At 37.0% G+C, this 24125-nt stretch overlaps 1 protein-coding gene across 1 annotated transcript in view; it reads right to left on the bottom strand.

The window, feature by feature from the left end:
• Pdzrn4 (PDZ domain containing ring finger 4) overlaps positions 1 to 15778 on the bottom strand; it is a 373075-nt gene extending 357297 nt beyond the window's left edge. The window contains exons 1-3 of the mRNA XM_063254561.1: positions 15146 to 15778; positions 12950 to 13036; positions 10934 to 11041 (exon numbers count right to left, since the gene is read on the bottom strand). Of these exons, the coding sequence (XP_063110631.1) occupies positions 10934 to 11041; positions 12950 to 13036; positions 15146 to 15706 (756 nt within the window). The 5' untranslated portion in view covers positions 15707 to 15778. The remainder of the gene's footprint in view (positions 1 to 10933; positions 11042 to 12949; positions 13037 to 15145) is intronic.
• Between the last annotated feature and the right edge of the window lie 8347 nt (positions 15779 to 24125).

Here is a 24125-nt window from a genome sequence, read left to right as displayed (position 1 = left end):
GATATATCCATCCTATGACTCTGTACATACACACATGAACTCATAAGTTTACTAAAAGACATGTGGAAGAATATTTAGAGCACTGTTACTGTAACAGTTCAAAATTGGAAATTCCACTTACAGCTGATAATCAGGCTGTGCTGTAGCTACACAGTGAAGTACTACAATGCTCCAGAGCTATAAAAATGAACCATGACAATTACATGCAATAATATGAGTGCATTTCATAACTAAAATGTTAAAGAAAAGAGGTTGGTGCCTGAGGTATAGCTATTTTGTAATTTTATTTTTAAAAAAGGTCAAAATAGGCAAACTTTACAGGAAGGTAACTACTGAACAAGAGAGGAAGGGGAGTTCCTTGGGATGCTTGCTATGATCTGTCTCTTGATGCGGGTTTGGGCTACAGGGCCAATGTCATTCTCTCATCATTCCCTTCACTAGACATTTATGACCTGTGACTTGACTGTAAAAATTTTATTTCAAAATAAATAGATAATTTCAAATTGTGATATTGCTAGATAAATTATGTATGTGGAAAAACATAACATGGAGACATAATTTAAACAGGTCTATTAAAGAATGCTTGTCTGCAGTGGTGACACAAGCTGAGAGCTGGCAGGGTTAGCTAGGTCAAAAGAGAGGAAAAGTGACTTCTGGTGAGAATCTCCTGAGATGGGCAGGAGCCAGGTGCATTCTGGAAGAATGCCACTGTGCTTACACACAGTGAGCCAAGCGGAGAGTGAATGAAAAATAAATAAAGTTGGAGCCGTAGATGAATGCCAAGGGGGAAAGTGTTCCACAAGCAGGTTAAGAACCTAACATTTTTTCACATGTGCAGATAAGTTATATAAAGATTACAGGCAGAAGGATAGAACAGACTTTTTTTTTTTTTAACCATGAATCGAACTTGGGATCTTGTGCTCGGCAGGCAGACACTGTGCCATTGAGCTATATCCCTGGCAGAACAGATTATCTGTAAATGACCAGTGTGCCTCTGTGAGAACCACTGCTATTCTGAGCAGTGTGAGGACCAATGACCACAGCCAATTCAGGAACAGTGTACTATGGTGCATGACACAATAAGAAAGAGAATAAGCACTTATTAAGCACTCTGCAAATCTGACAGAGCAATTTCATGCCCGGGAAACTTAATGGCAAATAGATATCAAAGAAATTGAAGTTAGTGCTATTTTATCATTTGATTTCATTTTTTTTCTAGTAATTATTTTACCAAGTCACAGTTCAAAGGAAGTTTTTAAGTGTCTTCACCGCAACATTTTGAGAAGCAGTCCAACACCTGGACACTGCAGTACTTAGCAGAGGGAGAAGAGGAATTCGAGTGAGAGAACATTTTGTCTGAAAAGAGCTTAAGCACTAATATTACGTGTAAATATATCAAATCAAGTTCAAAGGATAAGCAACAAGCTCCAAATTGCCCCAGGGCTTCCAACACACATGCAGCATGCACATATACACACACCATTTTGGTGGATTTTCCCCCAAAATTTTGTAGAAAATAATGTTTGAACACCCTAGTTCTCCTCCAGGAACTTCCTGTTTATAGATACCCCATTGAATGTTTCGGATACATCTTCTTTCTCTCTTAAAAACTTCAGAGGATGTCTTAGAACCAACATCATCAAAGACTTCCTAATATACTAACTTAGTTGAACAAGGAGGTGATAAAGTTCCGAAAGCTATTTATACTTAACACAACATAACCTGCAAAAAGAAGATAAAGGAAAGAGTGCATGACTTCTGTGGTAGTTGATTATATTCTCTGTTGGAAGGTAAAGACAAAGGCACTTCTTAACTCATATGAGGACAACTCTCACAGTCATACATCATTTCCCCTGTTTCAAGCACCTTTACTTTTAAAATGATTTATACAACATATCCCAGTGACACCTACTGGGGCAGATGTTAATTTTTTAACCATTGTTTTATGCATGTAATTCTGCGAATTACAGTACTTGACTCTCTGTGCCTTGGTTTTCTCAACTGTAAAATCAGGCTACTATGACTGGTACGAGTAGCATCAATCTAGAGTTGTGAGGGTAAAATGAGTGCTCAACCTACAGTAATCAATAACTATTAGCTCTTCTTTTTTCATGTCTAGCCAGCCCAAACACTAACTGACCAGACATAGAATCTTGCCTCCTTGCTGGGCTCAGGGTGCAGTATTCCTAAATATGGAAAGAGCATGCTCTGTCTCACACGTTATTTTTATTTTCCTGCAGAGACTCTTTCAAGTACCATTTCATTCTTACAGCTTCTGAGACCTGGGAAGGCTTCTGGATAGTTCCTCTATCCACTTCCAGAAACAAAAGCTATTGTTATTTAAATGTATGCATTTCCTTGGTGAATTGGATTTGTAGCAAACTTCATTATAAAAACCATCTTTTATACAATGAAGACATTTCTGCTGTTTTCTTTTCTGAAATAAGATATAAAGTAAATTTTATTTTAATATGTTTTGTAAGGAAAATATCACCTAATTTTATATAAAATCTCTTAAACTTTTAAATATAGCTTTAAATATATCTTCCTCTATTTCAGTGATAAATTGTATCCTAATCTTTATTATAAAAAATAATTATTTTCTATCCAAAAAGGGAGTACAGTGAGTATCCCACATAAATTGAATACATGTTCCTATATCTTTGACAGAAATATATAATTGTCAAAAATAGTTGAAACTACATAATCACTAAGGCTTATCCTTTGGAATATTTTTTATTTGAAAGTAGCAGTGAACTGCCTCTGAGCTGCTGATTTGGGAAGCAGGAATTCACTTCTTCCTAAGAACACTGGTACCTGCTTAACAGAGAAGGAGGAAGCGGTTGAAAGTACTGTCCACACAGCAACTGGACCTGACACAGCCATAGTAATTCATAGTGTTGCATGTATCGTGCACCAAATAAACTCAATCAGTTCCCTTTCTGTATCTGTGGTACTTCTCAGGGCACTGGGAAGGACTAGGATTTTTTGAAAAGAGGAGGAAAGTTTCTGTCTCTTTGCAAAAATATTGCAACATAGTAGAAATCAACCACATGTATTTTATGAGAGTTTAACCTTTACAAAGAATAGTCTATTTTAAAAGTTTCCAGTTCAAGTTTGGGGTGCTGTTTGTAAATTTCTTGGATGGCTGGCCTCAGAGCTGAGGTTACTGTTAATTAATCTGAGCATTTCTTGTCATGAGCACTTAAAAGAAGCTCCCAGGCCATCCCCAGTGCTTTAGGACAGTTCTGTCTTTTCACCAAACCACTTAAACATTAAAAGTATCTTTCATCTTTTCGATTCCTCTGTGGCTAATTATGGTTTTGTTCACCTCTACAGTCAGCCCAGTACAATTTTCTGCAGACTTGCTTCGCAGACAAGCATGTAAATTAGGTGAGCCTTACCAGTGTTCAAGTTTCAAAGCTAAAATCCTGCATTAAGGTGAGGGCAAACGTGTGTCTTCTTATACAATTCAAGCATTTATTTACATGAACTGAATTTGAATGATTGCTGTGTAGGCTTGGGTTCTTTCTTGATTTATAAACTAGATAAAACAATGTAAAGGGGTACAAATGCTTCAATCCACTCTTACTAGATGGCAGATCCTGAAACTTGAGAAACACTAAGCCAATCTGAACGTGATAGGCAAAAAAGACACAACAGAAAGGAACCAGATATGTGTGTGTGTGTGGGATCTGACTGCCTACTTGGCAAGATTTCAGGGACAGTCAAAAGCTCTTGGATGTGGCCATAATGCCTAAAACTTTGAAAACTCAAGATTCATCAATCATTTATTCCATCCTTCAACAGGAATTAGCAGGATAGGTGGAGTTTATCAGGGTGCTTGAGTCAGTAAGTTTAACAAAATATTAAAACCACTGTTAAGACATCTATACAACTGTGAGAGAGAAAGAACATGAAACAATCAGTACACACCACGGCAAAGGCAAATGCTATCAAAGCGAGAGACACAAACATCTCTGGCAACAGGGACATGAGAATAATTCTGCCTGGTGGATTGTGAAGGATTTTAGGGTGCTAGATGTTAGCAGTGAGGGTATTAAGAAGTTTGTTATCTGCAGAAGGAGCTGGGATAGAACATTTAGAAGAAACCAAAGGAAAATAAGAGCAGAAAGGCCTAAAAATAGAAAAGGGGAGGAGATTTGTGTGACCACAGGAGAGGTCTAATGGTGAATTTTTTATTTCAAAATAAAGGTTTTGAAGGAGCATTTTTGCTTCACTAAAAAAAAAAAGAAATTATAAATAAAAATAAAATTAGATTTTTGAGGCTGAGGATACAGCTCAGTGGTAGAGCATTTGCCTGAATGGGGTTTGGTAGATTTTAACCAAATGACAATTAAGTGTTAAGAGAGATCCTTAAGCAAAGAAAGAGAAACAAACAGCAGAGGCTGGGTAGAGGAAATATTTACTCATGAAACTGCTATGCTGTCTGATGTAAAATGACAAAAAGTAAAGAACTATTAGAACATTATTTTCAAAATTATATTCTGCTGTGACATCCTTTTACAGTTCAGATGTAAGGGAATGGGTGTAAGGGAATTCAAAGATATTCTTTCCAGATGTTGTGAAGAGATATGGTAAGGAGGAAAAAGATACCAGGGGACTAGTTGTATCAAATGAATAAAGGGGGGGGGGGCTGGGGATTTAGCTCAGCGGCATAAGTGCCTGCCTTGCAAGCATGCAGTCGTGAATTCGATCCCTAGTACCCATAAAAACAAAACACACACACACACACACACACACACACACACACACACACACACAAATGAATAAAGAGGACAAAAAACAGTATGGTATGGTCAACTTTAAAATTTTACCCAAATCAACCATCTATCTCATTTTAAAATAAATAGCATTAGTACATAAAATAGCATTTAATGTAAATATGCTATGACAAGGTTGGTTTGTCTAGCAGAGAATGAGTGGGGAGAATGGAAATACAAAAACCACAGTTAGGCCTCTGACAGGGACACCAAATTTAGGACTGAAGTGAGCAAACTGCACTGTCACATGTGGTGGCCCAGATTCTTTTTTTAGAAAGTGGTGATCAAAAATCAAACTCAGTTTCATGTCTTACAATTCATACTTAATAACTCAACTGCACACAGACCTTTCCAAACTTTCTTTGGGAAACATAAAACTATATTTACTAATACTGGAAGCTCAGTTAAGTAACAAAAACAAATGACTTTGACAGAAAAATTTAAAGAACTATTGTATTTTCCATTGCTGTAACAAAATAACTGAGGCTTCACAAAATAAAGAGGTTTAGTCAGCTCTCTGTTTTGGAGGTTCATCAGCATGGCACCAAAATAAGCTTGGCTCTGGTGAGGGCGGCATAAGTTCTTTGCTTAAGGATCTCTCTTAACACTTAATTGTCATTAGGTTAAAATCTACCAAACCCCAATCACCAAGGAGAGGTGTGCAAGAGATTACATGGTAGATCAGGAAGCCAGAGCCTGGGGAGAGGCCAGTCTTGCTCTCAAGAGAACTTGCCAGAGTCCAACAAAGACTACTCTGCTTTGCAAAGGTGTTTTCCTCAATGACCGCCAACTAAACCATTCTTAAAGACCCTAAACTCTTAATACTGCCACAATTGGGATTAAATTTCCAATATGTGAACTCTATGAGAATAAGCCATACAAAAACCAAATCAATAACCCCTTATGACACATATTTATAGGCAAAAAACTAAGAATGATAGCCCAAGAGTCAAGTTCAAAGCCCACACAAATTTAGTACAATGCTATCTCATACCGATGGATTCTTATTTTACTAATCCCATGACATGATTTCTAAACATGAAAAAACCACTTATAGAAGGACCAAACACTAAAATAAAATCCATAGTATCAATGCATTAGGCAAGTTAATGTTGTCCATTTATATTCTTAATACTTGAAAGAGCAACATCATGGTAATGTTTGCCTTGCCTCAGGAAGCAGAAGCTCTAGACCTTGAGAACTTAATGCAGTGAGAGATCTTAGTGCTGTGCTTAGTACAGAGAGCATGCCAAGGAGCACATGTAAGGGCTGGTACCTATTGAATGACTGAATTAGATCATAACTGCACAAAGGTTCCCTCAAAGTTCTTCGTGCCTTTGAGTGTTCATAGAGATACATAACACTGCACATGTTAAATCACCTAGACCTCTTTATCCAAACTCTGGTGTCGAGAGAAATTGCAATGATCTGAATGTTGACAGCAGGTGATCTGGAATTTTCCCAGAAGAAACAGAAGGAAATAACCCTTCTCCCCTTCTCTGTGCTCTGGGGAACAAAACTATTTGTGGAAGTTAAATGAGGTACATTCAGCTTGAAATGCCAAATTTCCAAACCTGTCCTGTGTGAGGAACTTATATATACAGAATCTATGAATAGCGTAGAAAGCAAAGCACAGCTGGCTTGGTCCAAGTCACATAAATTAAAACAGGCAGGACAGAAATTTCAGCCAGATCTCTGATGTCAGAGCCTACCTTCTCCCCACAGTGCTCTCGTTTATTCATTAAAGATACATTAAAATACATAACTACATGATAACTAGAACAGGATCCTGAAACTACATTCATTTTAGTCACATTTAACTGTGACTACAAATCTCAGTATCAGGGTTTTTGTTTTTGTTTTTGCTTGCACTAATAGAATTACTTCAGGTCATAATTTAGACAATTGGTCCATGTGGTTTGAATCATTAAAATACACCTAAAAATGTGAGATGAGGATATTACTCTATTGAAATAGTCAGTTACATGCTGAAATTAATTGTGTCCCTCCCCCCAAAAAACCCAAATGGTCACTCATTTGATAGATGGACTTCAAAACTTACGAATCATTTATATGCATAAATCAAGTTAACACTGCTGCTTTGCAAAGGAGCTCTCCCATCAGGCAGGCACGGAGGTAGCACCGGGTAGATGCAATTCAATGACATTTCTAAGTATTTCACTCAGATCTGTAGTTAATTCTTCTGCCTTAGCAGAAACTTTACCCTAGCTGAAAATTTCACTGTAATGAACATGACAACCCAAGATTTTTGCATCAGTCATGCAGTGGGTGACGAAAGAGAATGTAGAAGGTATACTATTTAGAAGTAAAAGAAATTGCAGTTGGCATCTGGCAATTGAGGTTATGATTTGGAAAGTTCTTTTCTTCTGGTACTAAAAGCAGCACTGTACGGAAAAAAGTTACCATGTCCTTGTTTAATGCAGGAACCGTGGCAAGCCAAAGTAAATGGCTTTTATGCTGCATGTCTCCGCAGGTTTTGAGCTAAATAAATAGAAGGACCATCTAACAACTCTGTTGTTTGTTACAAACTATTCATTTCACTGACTTCATGGACCTTTACTCTCATTGTTTAGACCTCAGAGTTGAGAGAGAAAAACAGTGACCACTGTGTCCTAGCACAGGCCTGTAACATAACATCGGATGGAAACTGTGGCATGGAAGGGAGAAGAAGGTGAACAAAGAGGCAGGCACAAGAGACCAGGAACCCTTTTCCTCTCTTGGTGCATGGGGTGTGGCCTGCTGGTGGCAGCATGGGAACAATAAAGACCACTGGGCTTGCTAACAGTGGTAGTGGACTTTAGTTCTCAAGGCCCTCCAACATAACCCACAGGCACCCTAAGGGGTTTGATAACTGTAGAAATGAACTACCTTTTTCCAGAATTGTGCCCAAGTCCTTGATAAGATTAGGGGCCTCTGTCATCCTTCAGAATCTTGAATGGTAAAAAACAGCAAACAAAAGATGCTTTCATTTATTTATATGTGCACTTGGGTGAATTCCTGGGTTTCTGTGATGCTCCAAAATGCTTTCCATACCATCTTTGGCCTTTTAAGTCTGCAGTGATATTTAGATACTCAATGTTGCAACTCAAATATCACAACTGATTTTGTCTATAATCTATTCACATAATTTTTTCCATAAATGCAGGGTGTAGAAAGAGCTAGACCTGGTCAGTGTGGCTGTTTCTGGAAACTGACTCCAAGTATCATCTTGCCTTGAACAATATGGAAAATATGATATGGGCTTTACCCTGTGGCTTTACCCTGTGACTTTCTAAAAATTCTTTTTATTACAAATTCTTTTTATTATCCTTGGTCATCAATAGGACCAAATCTTTAACATGTCTACTTTCTTATTTAGATAAATGCTTTAGAAAATTGTTATTTTTAAATAACAGTTTGTAAATCAGTTACACATGTGCTTTAGGAAATTGGCTGACAAAATATTTTTTACTTTATCTTGATGGTTAAACAATAAAGTCTTACAGTGCTTTTTTTTTAAGTTTCAAGTTCAGTAATATATCAGATGATAGCAGTTAAATCACATCGATAGTTTCATAATATTTGAATTATCTGTGTGCTTTATACTGCTAGCAAATGTATTTGTGCATGGCTATTTAAAATTCAAAAAACAATTAAATTTGTTTAATTAGAAAATCATTGAGAATAAAACAGCAAATGATGTCATTGTTTTAAAATATGTTTCCCTATCTCTACATATCTGTAATTGATACTTCTCATCAATTAATCATTAGCTGTAAACTCTTGATTGGTATCAAAATGACAGATAAACTAAAATAGCTGAAAAACATAAAATATTTGTAACTTTTACTGGTACATAGGGATCTTCCACAGCACAAATACATGAATAAGACAAGCATGTTACTTCCTTGAATTAAGGTCACACAAACCTTTATTCATTCCAAAGGCTGATAGCATCACTAAGCAACTGAGTTTGATGTATTTCTAGTAATAGTCCTTCTAAAATATTCCATTCTAATTATAAAGACAGTATTCCAGAAACATGCAGAAAACTCTATTTATTCCTAACTGTAAATGTAACCACATTGATTGATTCAACTGTAAGAAAAATATAAGATACATTGAAAAATGTCATTGAGACAAGTTTCCAGCTCTTGTCATTAACTGCTAATAAATGCAAATAAAGGCAAGCCTCAATAATACTGCAGCTACTAACAAATACTATTTGCATTTCCTTGATTGAGTTTGTTGGTCTCTATCTTAAGAGCTTGAAAGAAGGTTCATCTAACATATATTAGTAAAAGTGTTGGACTGATGTCTAGGTGCCAGGTTTATCAACCATAGGTTTTATAAAAGTATCTCTTTACCATAACAAAACCAATGATATTTTGTATGTTTTGTTGTTTTATGGTGCTGAGGATCAAAACCAAGACCTCATGTATTCTGCCCCTGAGCTATACACCCCCAGCCCCAAATCAACCAGTTGTTAATAAGTTTTGCATCACAACAAAAAGAGAAATCTTTTCTTAATGCAGCATTAAGGAAGTATATATTACATTGTCACCTAGCTATAACAGAAATTATTTTTAAGTAAATAAAATTAAAGTTTTAATAAAACTTAAAAATAAAGAATTCTGAGGTCCCAGTTCTTGTTTCTCTACTATACATAGTTGAATATGCATACTATATTATATATACACATAATTGAATATATGTAGTCAATTCAATCAGTCTTCAAATAGTATTAAATGTAGAAACTCATTTTCCTTTTTATGGGAAAAGACAAACTGCTTTAGAGATAAGATAGAGAATAAGAGCAACTTTTGTTTAAATTGGGTTGCCCTTTAAATCAATACTGCATAAACATGAGTAGAAATAGAAAAATTCTAACTTTAGAAACTACAGCATATAAATGTTTCCACTAGGCAAATTGTCAAGTCATATTGGACAGTAAGGCTGTACTTTCTTGACTACACAACTGGAAACAGAAAATCTTGATCTAAGAGTCTCTTTAGATTAAGTGCACATACACACACACACACACACACACACACACACACACACACACACAATTTTCAGCCAAGGGCAACTCCTTACTCTTCTCAAATTGTCTCATTAGCTAATTTCTAAGCACTTGTGTGTTCCATCTTTTTCAAGATAGGTAAAAAATTATTAGCTCTTCTGTATTCCTCACTCTCATGCTGAGTCATTGTTTTAAAATTCATCTTTGTTTAGAGCACAAATGGTGAATAAAAATCTAAAACTCTACCCAAAGTTTAATTTTGAAAAACAGCCTCTATCCAGATAATTTATATAGACTTTGAAAAGATAATCTTAGTGATTATATAATCAGAATTAATAGAATTTTTAAAACTTAGTCAGGTAAACCTTTTTCCATTATACTTTATGAATGCAATGGAAATAAGTCTACTGACAAAAATATTCTAACCATTTTTGGTAACACCAAATCATACCATCTTTCTTAAGTAGTTAATCAAATGTTAAAAGGAGAGAGATGGCAGATGGCCCATGGCAGTAATGCAAATTCCATTATCACCCAATCTCACTAGGATAACAGTGTTGACTTTGTCATTTCCAAATACAATACAGCTACAGCACACACTGAAGAACATGAATATCTGCCAGTTTTTCACAATAAAAAGCCAAAACTGCTGTTTCCTTTTTCTTTCATATAATAAAGGAAAAAAGACAGGGATGAAGTAACCATGTCAAAGTAAGACAAGAAAACAATATAGACAATTACAAACTCTATATGTAATGTATCCAAGTTTTTAAAAATTGATACTTCTTTGCCAATAAATTCTTAAGAGATTTATCATCCTTTTTTGAAATATTATAAAATTAATTCCTTAATAGTCACACAAATATATTTATAGTTTATGGAAGAGACAATTTATTAAACTAGAGATACATGTTAATGTATATAGAAATATGAAGTATTTTTATAGTTTTATCTTAATACCTAATTAATGATAAATAATCATCACACATCATCATCTCATAAAAGGAATAATATAATAATTATATATTCCAATAAGAACTTCAAGATAAAGTAACTTGAGGTTTGAAAATTTAAAATACCTAACACCTCTTCAATAGTTCATACATGTGTTCTGTTATTATCTTACCACAATGATTTTATCATGAATCTCCAGTCCATTGACTTTGTCAGCAGGTCCATTTTCTAAAATTTTTGAAACATAAATCCCTTCAGTGGACGATTCTTCTGGATTATTCTATAAGAAACATCATCATTAGCAGAAAGAAATGCATAAGCAAACTTTTTGCGAAAGTACAGTTTTCTAAATGAAACATTGCCAATCATTCTTAAACAGGCAACACTCAGCTGGGAATCTGGCACAGAACTATAATTTACTTAACATCAATGAGTCATTAATCAAGATGGCAGTTTCAACAAACACGGCCAGCATCTCTGACAAGATTATCTGTTTGCTACCTATGTTGATTATGACAGGGCCTGCATATGTGACAGCAACTGGCTCTTATTATTTTTAAAACATCTTGTCTTCAGAGTGACGTATAAGTAAAGAGGATGATAAATATATAGAAGACAGCGTAACCAGCCTCTATTAAATAATACGTTTTAAATATGGTCATAATTTAGAAAATATAATTTATCATCACAATTGATGTGATCAACTTGCAAACAGCACTGACCAGGTCTACTCTCAGGGGAGCCTGGGACCTTGCTCAATTGTGAAACCCCAAAAGATAGCTCCAAGCTGTAAGGAAACCCATTCAAAGCTAATCTTCACACATTTCCAAGTACAATGTGCCTAATGACTAGTTAAGCCTCAAACATAGCCCTCATGCTACAAATAGGGCACTTTAACCAATCCAGTAAACCAATTAATTATAAAATGCATTTGGGGAAAATATTTATCCTATAATAATATAGTCTATTACTGTCATTTTACCTCATGGCAGATTAAATAAAATTATTTTTCCTTTCTTAGCTAGCCTTCACTTGAGTTTTAAGAGGCTCTTAAAAATCTCCCATGTCATCTCAATTTCAAATATCTAACTGCTGTTTATAAAAATATCCTTAGGGAAAAACAGAACAAAAATAATTTGATTAAAAGACTTCTATCTTCACAAAGTAAGTGGGGACTCTTGGAAACCAAAGCACGGCAGGTGTTAGTTGCTAGGTTTCCTGTCTGCGTATAACACACACGGAGGAAGCAGGTCACCTGCATCCTGACCTAAACAACAGCATATGGCCAGCCAGCGTTACTAGGTTTCCTCCATACATGCAAGGTGAAGAAGACTCCACGGCCAAGTACTGGGACACTGGAGAGCATTATTTCTTTCTTTCTTTCTTTCTTTCTTTTTTTTTTTTTTTTTTTTTTTTGTCTTTTCTTTTTTATCGGTACCGGGGATCAATCTCATGACTGCCTGCTTGCAAGGCAGATGCTTATGCTGCTGAGCTAAATCCCCAGCTCCTGAAAGCATTATTTCTTTAAACTTCACTTCTTTCCCCTTGTGACAATTAATTAGATGTAGAATTTGAAGGATATGAAAGAACTTGGAGATTATAGTATGTAAGTGTACAATATACATTTTGAAAATAACTGCCATTAATACAGGGATCATGATTCATTCGATTATAAAGGAGTTAGTTTAGGAAATCAAAAATATTTCAAATCAATTTTATTTCATATGGATTTTCCTATGTAATTATGAAAACAATTATGATTTATTTTGACTACTCATTCATTTAACATACACTATTAACCTCCCAATCTGTGTTAGTCTAAAAACTGAACAACCTGACTTAATCAATAGGACGTTCAAGCAGACAAAACAATTGCCTGATATTGTCAAATAGAAATTGCCTATATAAATTACTGTGAAATGGGTTTAAGAAACTTGCTAATGGTATGATAAAATGTGAAATCTGTAGCCTTTTTTCAAGTGTAGTTCAGAGAGCCATTTTTATTTCCCTTAAGAACGGAATCTAAGTAAGTGTTGGACAATTTATATCAAGGAATTTGGTATTTGATCATAGGCTTAATTTTAAATACTGACCCACCTGTTTTTCTGACTAAAAATGTACAAATGAAAGGTGAACCTTCTATTATTTTTTATGCAGAGAGTGAGCCACACAGTAACAAAGGAGTTACCTGATTTAGTCGACCTCCTATAATGTTGAATCCCAAGGTGTCATTTTCTCTTTTTAACACAATAGTAAAGGGCTTCTGTTCTCCATCCTGGAAGAAAAGTGATAAACGAATACAATATTCATTTTAAACTTTATAAAAGAAAATAAATATTGTGATATGTTTTATATAAATAAACTACTTGACATTATTTGAAAAGGAAAAAAGTTTAAAATTAAGGATAGACGATTGGTAGAAGGTTAGTTTCTTCCTGAACACACTTTGAAAATATGTATTTAAAGAGAACAACTTATGTGTCAAAGGCAAAAAGTACTATTTTCAAAATAACAAAATAGTTTTGGAGTTTACACTTGTAACATCTAATTTAAAACATTGGTTTTCTATTTAACTTTGAAGGAATCTTTATTTTTGCCTTCTGTTCCACCAAAGTAAAATGTTTTGTGTAATAGTTTCACTTCAGCTAATCTTAGAGAATTTAGAAAATACTGAGCTAGTCACGAATTTCTTTTGACACTGGTAATTGCATTTCTGCTGAAATGCAGGATACGTTAGGCTCCATGAAGTGATCGTCATTTCAAATAACATCTTCACTTGGTTTTACACATGTGTTGGATAATAATAATAATAATAATAATAATAATAATAAAGTGTTCTTACTAAGTAAAATAATATGTAATATGGACACTGTATTTCTTCCCTGATGATCTAATAATTGTTAAGCAAATTGGAGTTACGTTTACAACCTGTCTTTCAGTAAATACCAATTTAAATATAACACATTGCTGTCTGAGTCTTGGTCATGGTCACTGTCACTAGTAACTTATCTTAGGGAAGCAGATATTTGGAAGCTACTTCTGAAAGATAAAACTCAACCATCACTACCACCCTCTTCACCAAGCAGCTCCCAGGCAGTGCACACAGCGGCCCCTACTGGTAGTGAGAGAACATTTCCGAGGAGCACCCAACAGCACTGGGATCATTAATTAATCTGTGCATCACAGGCACTTCCTCACTTCTCAGCACCTGAGCTTAACAGATGACGTGGCCTTCTCCATCCTATAATCCTAACTGTTACTCCTGTCCATCAATCATTGTTTCCCTAAGACCTTGAATCCTGAACTGCTAACATAGAACGTGCTTTGGGGCTTTTCTCTAGGTTCTCCCATTTGTAAAATTACTTGTATATAAATAGGCCAGAGAAAGAACCCTGGCATCTCCTCTGTTAGTGCACCATGTGCTTCCCTTTACCAGGGTAAAAATAGTTTAGCCCCCCTCTCCTTGCCAGAGTTGGAGGCAGCACTAAGCATTCAGTCCCAGGGAAAGCTGAAGAATGAAAACAGCTCCTTGAATGGAGTGCAAGTTCTGCTAAATCCCTGCTCACCATGGCAGCGGCCAACAGTGTCAAACACTGCAGAGAGTCCTCCTGGAGAGAAGTAGCAGCTCTATAAACACGCCTCGTTGCATAGCGTGATTCAGGGAAGCTCGTTTATTCCGTGTGAACACAGGCAGCCCAAGAGCACAGGTCACGATCAGCAGCTTCCACCAAAATAACAAAAACCCCAGCAACAACAACTGCCTGGGGCCCTCGGGGCCAGTGGGACTGCAGACAGATGTGGCTGCCCTCTGCCAGGGCTCCAGGCTTCCGAGGGCTAACACCCACACACTCCCCACCCCAGTCACCTGAGACCCAGAGGCAGGAAGGGTCAGTCAGGGAAGGTCAGGCCGAGGAACCCTGCAGGTTTAAGAAATCCCACGTCTCAAGCCCAGAGCTTGTCCGGCCCTCCGCTCCCTCTCAAGGTCCAGAACTGAGGACAGACAGGTAGTGGACGGATGGGGCAGTTTGGCAGGGCGTAAGTCTTTCACAGCCGACCCCCTTCCTCCTGGGACTTGCTGCAGGTACAGGCCAAGGTACAAAAACACCGACAAGGGCAGCGGAGCCGGAGAGTGAAGGATGGGGAAGAGGAACCCGGGTGGGGAGATGAGTTTTCCCACTCCCTACTTCTCAGGGGTGGAAGTTGGAATGGAATCTGTTTAACTCTTCCCAATCCTCAAGTGACTGGGACAGGGACGCCTTGTTAGCCCCGCGGTAGAACCACATTTGGGAGAAGGATCGGGAGTAAAGCAGGATGCCACCTCCCCAAAGTGCCAGCAAAGGCTCGGCCCCGCCACCGCGCCCCATCCCTCTCGGTCCGCGCTTACCCTGCCGAGGCCGCCGCCCGGGTCCCTGGCGAGGCTGCGGATGTGAGCCATGTACTGGGTCAACTTCTCCTGGTACTTGCGCGCCGTGAGCTGCACCTCGCTGCGCAGCGCCCAGAGCTGAGCCGCCAGCGCCTTCTCGCGCCGCCCCCAGGCGAGGCCCCGCACCCCGGCTCCCCGCGCGGCCCCGCCGTCCCCAGCGCCCGCCGAGCGGCCCCGGCGGCGGCCACCGCGGCTGGCGAGGCGGAAGGCGCAGCGCTCGACGTGCGCCGCCAGCTCCCGCAGCCGCACCGTGTGGCCGCAGCCGCGCGCGCGGTAGTCGCACTGGACGCGCAGCTGCTGGATGAGGCTGCGCAGCGGCAGCACGGGGCGCAGCTCGCCCGGCGCCAGAGGCTGGCACTGGAGGGGGCACCGGCGCCTCTGCGCCGCCCAGGGCAGCAGGCAGCTGGCGCAGTAGACGTGGCCGCAAGGCGCGCACACCGGCTCGTCCAGCACCTGGCCGCACAGCCCGCACGTGAAGGCCGGGTCCACGGCTTCCGCAAAGCGCTCCAGGGCGAAGCCCATGTTAGGAGTGGGGAGGAAGGGAAGCCAGAGCGGGAGTCCGCCTTCTCCTCTCCTGGGCAACTTCTGCCTCCCTCGCGGGCTACTGGGAGCTCAGACAGGCAACAGCAACCTCTCTTGAGGGTGAGAGAGGGGCGAGAGGTGAGAGCTCAGAATTTGGAGTTTTTAGGCTCCAGCTAGGTCCCCTGACTGCGCCACCGTATTCTCGCTAATAGAAGCCACTTGAGTGACCCCCCCAACCCCTTCCCCGCCTCCTTTCCAACTATTGTTTGTTTTGCTTTTTTTTTTTTTTCTTCTGATTTTTTTCCGCAGAGAATTGAGGTTATGTTATATGGTGCTTGTAGAATCAGTATTTGCCTGAACAGTGAACTTCGTTCACAGGCTTCCTGTCCTGGGCTTAGCTGATGGTAGGCATCAGGCAGACCAAAATAACTTTAATATCTATCTGAGTGTAAGCTTCAGGAAGCAGGATCTTCATCTGATTTCCTGCAAAAATTCATTGGCCAGTGACAGGCAAATCTTCTATGTTTGAGATGAATTCACTTTTGTTCTTCCAAATCAGCCAACTACAAAAGATCAGTTAAGAAGGTGAAACCTTAGGATGTTCCTGTTAGGAAAAGATTACTTAGGATCTCTACAGAGTAAGGCTTCAAGCCAGGATTTAAATCAGGTGAGAACAGCAAGGCAAGGTGGGGCCTTGCAGCAGCCCAGAGACAAGAAAAGGCCCTGTGCAGGTGTCAGGACATCCTGCTCAGAGCCTTACCCAGCAGACTGACCCTGAGCCTGACGCCAAGTCCAATTGCTTCACCACTCATCCACTTCCACACCTACTTTTACCACTGAGAATGGAAATGCGACCATGGGGACACCTGGGAAAGAAAATGCACGGAAAGGACTCTGAAAGAAAGCAGTAAAATAACATAGAAACTAAGTCTTAATAGAGCTTTCCTCTGCTTATTCAGAATGTACCCTTCAAGCCCAACCCTTCCTCTTAAGAGGAAGTTTGACTCTTAAGAGGGGTAGCAGGAAAGTCTACTGGAAAACCTGGAGCAAACTGTTCCACCAAGCCCTGTTCCCCCAGCTTCCTTCACCATCTTTTGAGCTTTAAGAAGCCAAAAAGGCCTTCCACCTGGATGTCCATCACTGAGTGCCATTATTTTTAAGAAGCTACTACCAGATGTTTAAATAGGTTTTGTAAATTAATCATGAATTATGTCTCACTGCCAACTCAATATTGTTTCTGGAAAGCTATGAAAGGCATCAGTTCAAATATATGATGAAAGGCCTTGGACTGTCTTTTTAATCCTTGCAGCCAAAGAATTAGCAAAGGTTAATCATAAGGCCCAAATGAGCATCTTCTGAATGTTCTGTCTGTATGAAAGATCAGCTCTTATTAGAATAGCTCAATAAGCAAGTGAACCCTGAAGTGGCATGCCAGATATATAACACATTTTTAAGCCTTTTAAAAAAAAAAAAAATTAGATCCTGAGGACCATAGATTTAGCTCAGCAGAATAAGGAATAAGCGCCTGCCTGGCAAGAGTGAGGTCGTGCGTTGGATCCCAGTTACCACAAAAACAAAAACAAAACAAAACATCAACAAAAAAAGATGCTGGCCCAGCGGCTTGAGCACTCACCTGGTAAGCTAAGCATGTGTTTGTGAGTTTGATCCCAGGTAGCAAAACAAACAAAAAAAGCATTAAAATTAGATGCTATATTGCACATTTTGTATATATAGGTATATAATAAAGATTTACCACTATGTTTCAAGTAACCTCCTTTCCTTTGACCTATCTTTCTAAAATAAGGAAACAAGATCCTGAATAAATAAGAAGTCTATTAACAGCATCATCACAAATATTTTTGTGAACTGAATAGATAAAGAATGTGTAATATTATAGAATTCATTCAAATATTTCTGGGCAGGATAAATCTATTTAAGGCTTTTTAGCATATAAAAGCTGATGACTTGCAGCTGTGACTGTACAGGTTATCTCTTGACATTAACATGTTATACAGTAAATGAAATGATAGAATATTTTTAAGGAGGAGCAGGAAAAGATAGAATCTTAAAATGTTCTATTGTGGTATTAAGAAAATGAAATTCATAGTTACTTGGAAAGAAAAATAAACAAGTAAAGCAATGGTCACATCATGTCCTCGGTTCACCCATGGAATTCCTATTGCAACAATAAAGAATGTGTGCAGGTTATGAGTAATTTGGGATACATAACAGTTTGATTATTAGAGAGAAGGCAGATGTCAAAAACCTTGTCCACAGAGAATAACAAGTTCAAAAATGAGAACATGTGAAGTGAAGCCAAGAAATAAAGTAGGCCAGAAGGAAGCTCAGGATAGTATCTTACATAAGACAGTGCAAGCTTGAGCATTGCTAAAGTATAAGGAAAAAATATTACAGAAGTTGGACTCTGAAGAAATGGGCACAGCTAAGTGAATCTTGGAGATGCTTAAATCTGAAACATTGTGGCCTAATAAATCTGTGACACTGGTTGAGGTAGACAGTTACATTTCACTTCCCAGACTATCAAAGACTGTTCTATATATCACGAAACTTGCATTGTCGTCAGAAAGCTTGGGTAATCTGGGGCCTGATAAATGGAAGTCCAGATCTTAGCTATGTAAAGAAAGCACTTAGAATAGGTCTAAAATATTTCAGCAGATTAGATCCATAAGAATTTAAATGCCTCCTGGTAAATGAGACAAATCAGAACTTTTCATCATCAACTTGAACGTATTCTTTTTTCATTGATCATAATTCCCAACCCTTTAAGAATCCCTGGAGAGTAAAAACTGTGGGCTGGACAGAAACATTAGGGGAAGAACTTAAAGAGAAGTCACTGTCTTCCTACTTCTGGAACAGAATCTATTTCTAGTTGTATTGCTAGTCAAGGTTATGACCAGATTTGCTACTTTTCTCCTAAGTTATCTGTCAGTTCGACCTGAAAGCGTGCATTGCCAACTTAGGGACCAAAGAAAGACAAGAAGTCCACTTAGTTTATCTTCCAGCCAAGAACCATGGCTTGATTCAAAATGTCTTTAAGTAATCAGTATTTGGTTGAATATTCACAACTTCATAACTCCATTTCACTTCACCCCACTGTGCAGGATATTAATAAAAAGAGGGAAAGAATGAACTTGCTATGCTTCTGGGCCAATTCTTAGAGCAGTAATAAAACAGGAGTATGCCAAGCGGTGTTTCCCATGAGAAGAGGTAGGGTTCCCACACAGCCCTGAGTCATGCTCACTCCCAAGGATGAACGGGGAATATGGGAGTCATTGGCTATTAAATCAAGTGCTAAAAGACCTAATATTAAAATGCTATATTCTAAGATCCATCAGTGATGAATGGAGAGGTGAAACAGGAGATGGAACATTCTTTTTTTCTGCCTCAAGTGAAGATAATTCTTTACTTAAAACCAACTCACTTATGACTTACGTCATATTGTCTCATGCATTTAATATCCATAAAGTTCAGGAAGCTTGGTTAAAAAATACATTAAATAAATAAATCACTTATTTAGTGTTTACCATGGATAACTGAGTACTCTAAATGATTGTTTTAAAATTATCCATTATAAGAGCTTTCTCATAAAAAACTTCATCATACATACTTTCATATCTGTGATTTCCCAGTTATTTATTATGAATTAATATCATGTTTATCATCATTTCCCCACAGCGCCCTAAACCGAAGCTATAACGTTATGAAACTGAAGCTGAGCCAAAAGTACTCAGTTCCTATAGGTCAAAATAATTCCTATAGAGTAGGTTTTTCTTAATTTTCAAAGTCTGTGTTCATATTTGTTCTTATCTTGTTAACTTCCTGTCATAATCAGAGATCAGTATTACACCAAGTTAGGTAAGTGAATGGATTCAAATGGCAGGAGATAATAACAAGGTTACCTTAATGTCATTTAAAAAGTTCAAACTTGACAAGAACAATAGCAGATGTTGCTGAGTTAGTTAAATACTCATTTTAAATGAGGCAGCTATTTTTGCAATATTAGACTGATTATACTATCAGAGACACATTTTGGATATATATTTCATTCTAGAAAAATACAGACTCAGTTAATCCTAGAGCAATATCAATCCTTATAATCCCTGTCTGTCGACATGTAATCCATTAGGAATTATTTGCTATTATCTTGTTTTTCTGTTATCTTTGGCAGAATGAAGTGTTAGAAGAGGTATCGTGATAGCACAGAATCCCATTGTTAAGCATAATTAGGTGATATGAATAAAATTATGATGTATTGCTAAATAGAATAAATAATGTACAGTAATTATACAGTTTCGATGGGAATTGTCAGAAAAGCAGAATGAACAATTTTAAGGCAATGCAGTGCAAGTGAAACATTAAGTTAAAAATTATGGCAAATTTTCTACTAAATAATAGACTGATTTTTCCAAGTTACTGAATCATTATTAGAGAAATATTGCTCTCCTATTAGAGGATTATTTTGAGATGTGTTATAGAGGAAAATACACTAAATTCTACATTTAGTTAACCTTGATTTTTCACTGTATCATTCACAGTGACTGACAAACTAGGGAGTTGTAAAAACCACCCCAACAGCTGACATTAATATCTGCTTATTTTCTCTCTTTTATCTTTCCTAAGTGACAATTTTTGATGGATACTGGTATCATCCCCATGACTTGAGCCAATTTATGCAAATAGAAAGTGGCTATAGTTGGGTGTCGATCACAGGCTACTTCACAAAAACAAACCCTCACTTTTAAATACTTCTCTGTAATTGCTTGTCTTACTCTGTTTTTTCTTGTGTTTTGTTTTTTGCTTTTCACAGCAACCATGGAGCTATTTTAGAATAAAATACACTAGCAAGTGTAATGTATGCATGGATAGATAGTTGTGTAGATTGTTCCTGATTTAAAATGACTCAACTAGAATGTGTTTTGTTTTGTTTTATGATAGAGCAAAAATAATGTGCATTAAGTACAAAATATGTCTCAAATTTTCATCTTTTCTGGGGCTACTCAATGCAGTAAGAAAGTCTTTGATGATTCTGGGCACCATCAATGTGCGCCTTCTTCTATTCAGTCACACATTCAGGAGAGTAAATACCTTATACTGTGCTACTGAGCTACAATATTCAGCGCGTTGCATGTTCTAGGTATGTAACTGAGATATGATGTTTTCAATTTACAATGGGTTTGTCTGGGTGTAAACTCCAATGAAATTAAGTAATATCTGCATTCATTTGAATTTCATTGTTTAAAATCTATCTCTTAAAAAATAAAATAAAATCTAACTCTTTGTATTACTTGTTTTGATGGGAGCAATTCTAGAGTCTTATTTACTAGAGGCTTTTGAGTAATTGTTCAATCTTGTTAATTGTTATGTGTAGTAACCATATGGCTGAACTTTGGGTCATTTTGTCCTCAATAATTTGTTGATACAAATATACAAGAGTTCTAAGTAATATCCGAGTGACTTGGTTCCTTAAATCTTACCTTCTAGTTAAACATTATATAATTTGTTTGTGTTTAATTAATTTTGTTAATTATAACATTATATAATTTGTCATTATATAACATTATATAACATTATATAATTTGTTTTGTGTTTAATTCTTCAATGAAGAGTTTCTATAACAATGTTCCCTACTTATTTCTTCAGAATTTCAAGTTGCCACAAAATTTTGAGTAGAATATATTAAATCATCCTGTTACCTAGTGAAAAGCCACAAATTACTCTGCTAAATATAAAGTTTTAAATTCTTTTACTACATTTTACAATGTGAAAACCAGAACCTAAACTCCCTGTCATAAGTATCATTTAATTCTGAAGCCATGTATTTCTGCTCTTTTTCAGAAACTCAAAGGAAATCCATAAATATTTTATGGTAGGGTAACAATTTATTACATGATTTTAGAAGTTTAAAAAATAAGGGCCACTAGACATTTCACATGTTAACTGTGTTTACTAGAATAGTGGTCTAAGAAGCAGAGAGATCCGTCTATTTTCTTTTGGTTTTGGTATTTTCTGTCAAATCATGGTTGGAATGTAAATTATTCAATCTCATCATAATATTATTTATAAAATTAAATAACTATTATCTTTTTCTGCATCTAAGAAATTTTGAAAGAATAAAAGGTCAATAGTATCACTTGAATGCTGTAATGATCACTTGCAATAACGTAAGACGATCACATACTATGGGAGGAAATGTGAAACAACTTTAAACTCTCAACTTTTAACCTATAAACTCAGGAATCTTAATTAATGTGAAGCAAATGCATACTCGTATCTGAAGAACAATTCCCCACTTTCAACCTGAAAGCGGAGTAACCACTAGGATGCTATAAGTTCACAAGAGTGTTTCACAATGTAAGTGAACACGTCTTAAAAGTAATACCAGGAATTTCTGGAAAATTTTATTTTAACTTGTTATTTGTAATTAATGACTTAAAATATCTTTTCCAGTTTGGTTTAATCTACTATTCTCTGCAGTTTTAAAAACAGTGTACTGTCATCCAAATGTATGCTGATTTGCCATAATTGGGCTAATTTTTAAAGCAAATTTGCATGCAACTGTCATATAGTTAAAATTTGTGGTAACCAGGAATAATAAGTCCAATAATTCTGTTCCCTAGTTCTTATCTCTCTCTTCCACTTAGTTTTATGCTTAATGATTTCTTAAAAGTTATATATATTCCAATAACCAACATCACACTTGAGTGGAGAAAAGCTGACAGTATTTCCACTAAGATCAGGAAAAAGAGTATAAATTCTCACTCCTCTCATTCATGTAGAAATTTTAGCTAGAGCAATTAGCAAAGTGGAAAAAATAAAAGCATATAAGCAAGGTGAGAGGAAGCTAACCTATTCCTATTCACAGAGGATAGGATTCCATATAAAGAAAAACTGGAACTGATAAATAAATTTGGTAAAGAGCAGAATACAAAACTTGACCTAAAAATCTATTGCTTTTCTATATAGCAGGAGCAAATTCACTTAGAAAGAAAACATGAAAACAATTTCATTAACAATAGCAAAATCAAACAAACAAAAATCTTTGACGTAGACCAAAGAAGAAAGTAAAAGGCTTCTACAAAAAGAATACAATGAAACTGAAGAAAACACAGAAAGATGGAAAACACTTTCAAGTGTATGATTTGGAAGAGTTAATATTGTTAAAATGCCTGTACTACCCAAAACAACCTACAGACTCAATGCAATCTCTGTCAAAATACTAATGGCGTCCATCACAGAACTAGAGAAACAGTCCTAAAGTCCATACACAAAAACAAAAAGATCGTGATTTGCATAGTAATCTTGAGCAAAATTTGGAGGCATCATAATATCTGATATCAAGACAATTACAAAGACATACTAACCCAAATGGCATGGTATTCACTTGAAAAACAGACTCACAGATCAGTGGAAAGAAGAAATAGAAGAAGAATAGAAGAAATATACTCAACCAATTCTGAAGAGTGTACCAAAGGCAGACCGTGAAGAAGAAACAGCCTCTTCTATACACAGTGCTGGGAAAACTGGATACCCATGTGCAGAAAACTAAATGCAGCCCCTCTCTTTCACCTGTACAAAAGCCAGCTCCAAATCCCCTATAAAGAAGACCTAAAAACTCAGAAAACATAGAGCAAAAACTGCAAGAGCTTGGTAAAGCTATGATTTTCTGAATGGAACACCAAAAATAGGAAACAAAAGGAAAAATAAATGTGTTACACCAAAGTTAAAGGCTTCTGTATAGCAAAGGAAACAATCAATAGATTTAGAAGGAAAAATACTCTACAAAATGGGAGAAAATATAAAGGATGATCAAAATATACAGTGAGTGTTGAATTTTAATAATGCCATAGTGAGTCACATTGCCACGAATACCTCTAAAAGTACTCTCCCTCTCTCAGAACACAGCCATCACACACAGTGCTTGTCACTTTCTAAAGCAGGTCTCATGTTCTCCTTCATGAGTATCTCTATGAGGTATGATCAAAGAGCCAGTGAATGCTGCTGCCGGGATTGTAAAAACTTACTGTGTGTCTTCATCTGCTTTATTCACTGGTCTGGCACCATGTGACTTCTGGCTCTTTCCTAAAGTCAAAGTGATCACGAAAGGGAAACGATATTGAAGCAGCCATGATGGCACAACTGAAGATCCAGAAAAGAATTTCCACAATACCTTCAGAAAGTGGAAAGAACAATAAGATAATGAAGAGGAATGTTTTGAGGAAGAGTAATGACAGTGTGTATTTTACCAAAATAAATGTTTTAAAACTTAAGGTTCGCCATAGTTTTTAATCATACTTCATATTTATCAACTTCCTTCAACTTGAGGGAAGGTTAGTATCTAGAATATATAAAGAACTCAAGAATTTAATAAGATAAACCCATGTAACTCAATTAAAAAGAG

The sequence above is a fragment of the Cavia porcellus genome, unplaced genomic scaffold, assembly GCF_034190915.1.
Source record: "Cavia porcellus strain 051 isolate PalLab524CR breed Dunkin Hartley unplaced genomic scaffold, mCavPor4.1 scaffold_8, whole genome shotgun sequence".
Taxonomy (NCBI): Eukaryota; Metazoa; Chordata; class Mammalia; order Rodentia; family Caviidae; genus Cavia; species Cavia porcellus.
Note: the sequence above shows the minus strand (reverse complement) of the source record. Positions and strands in the feature narration are given on the sequence as shown.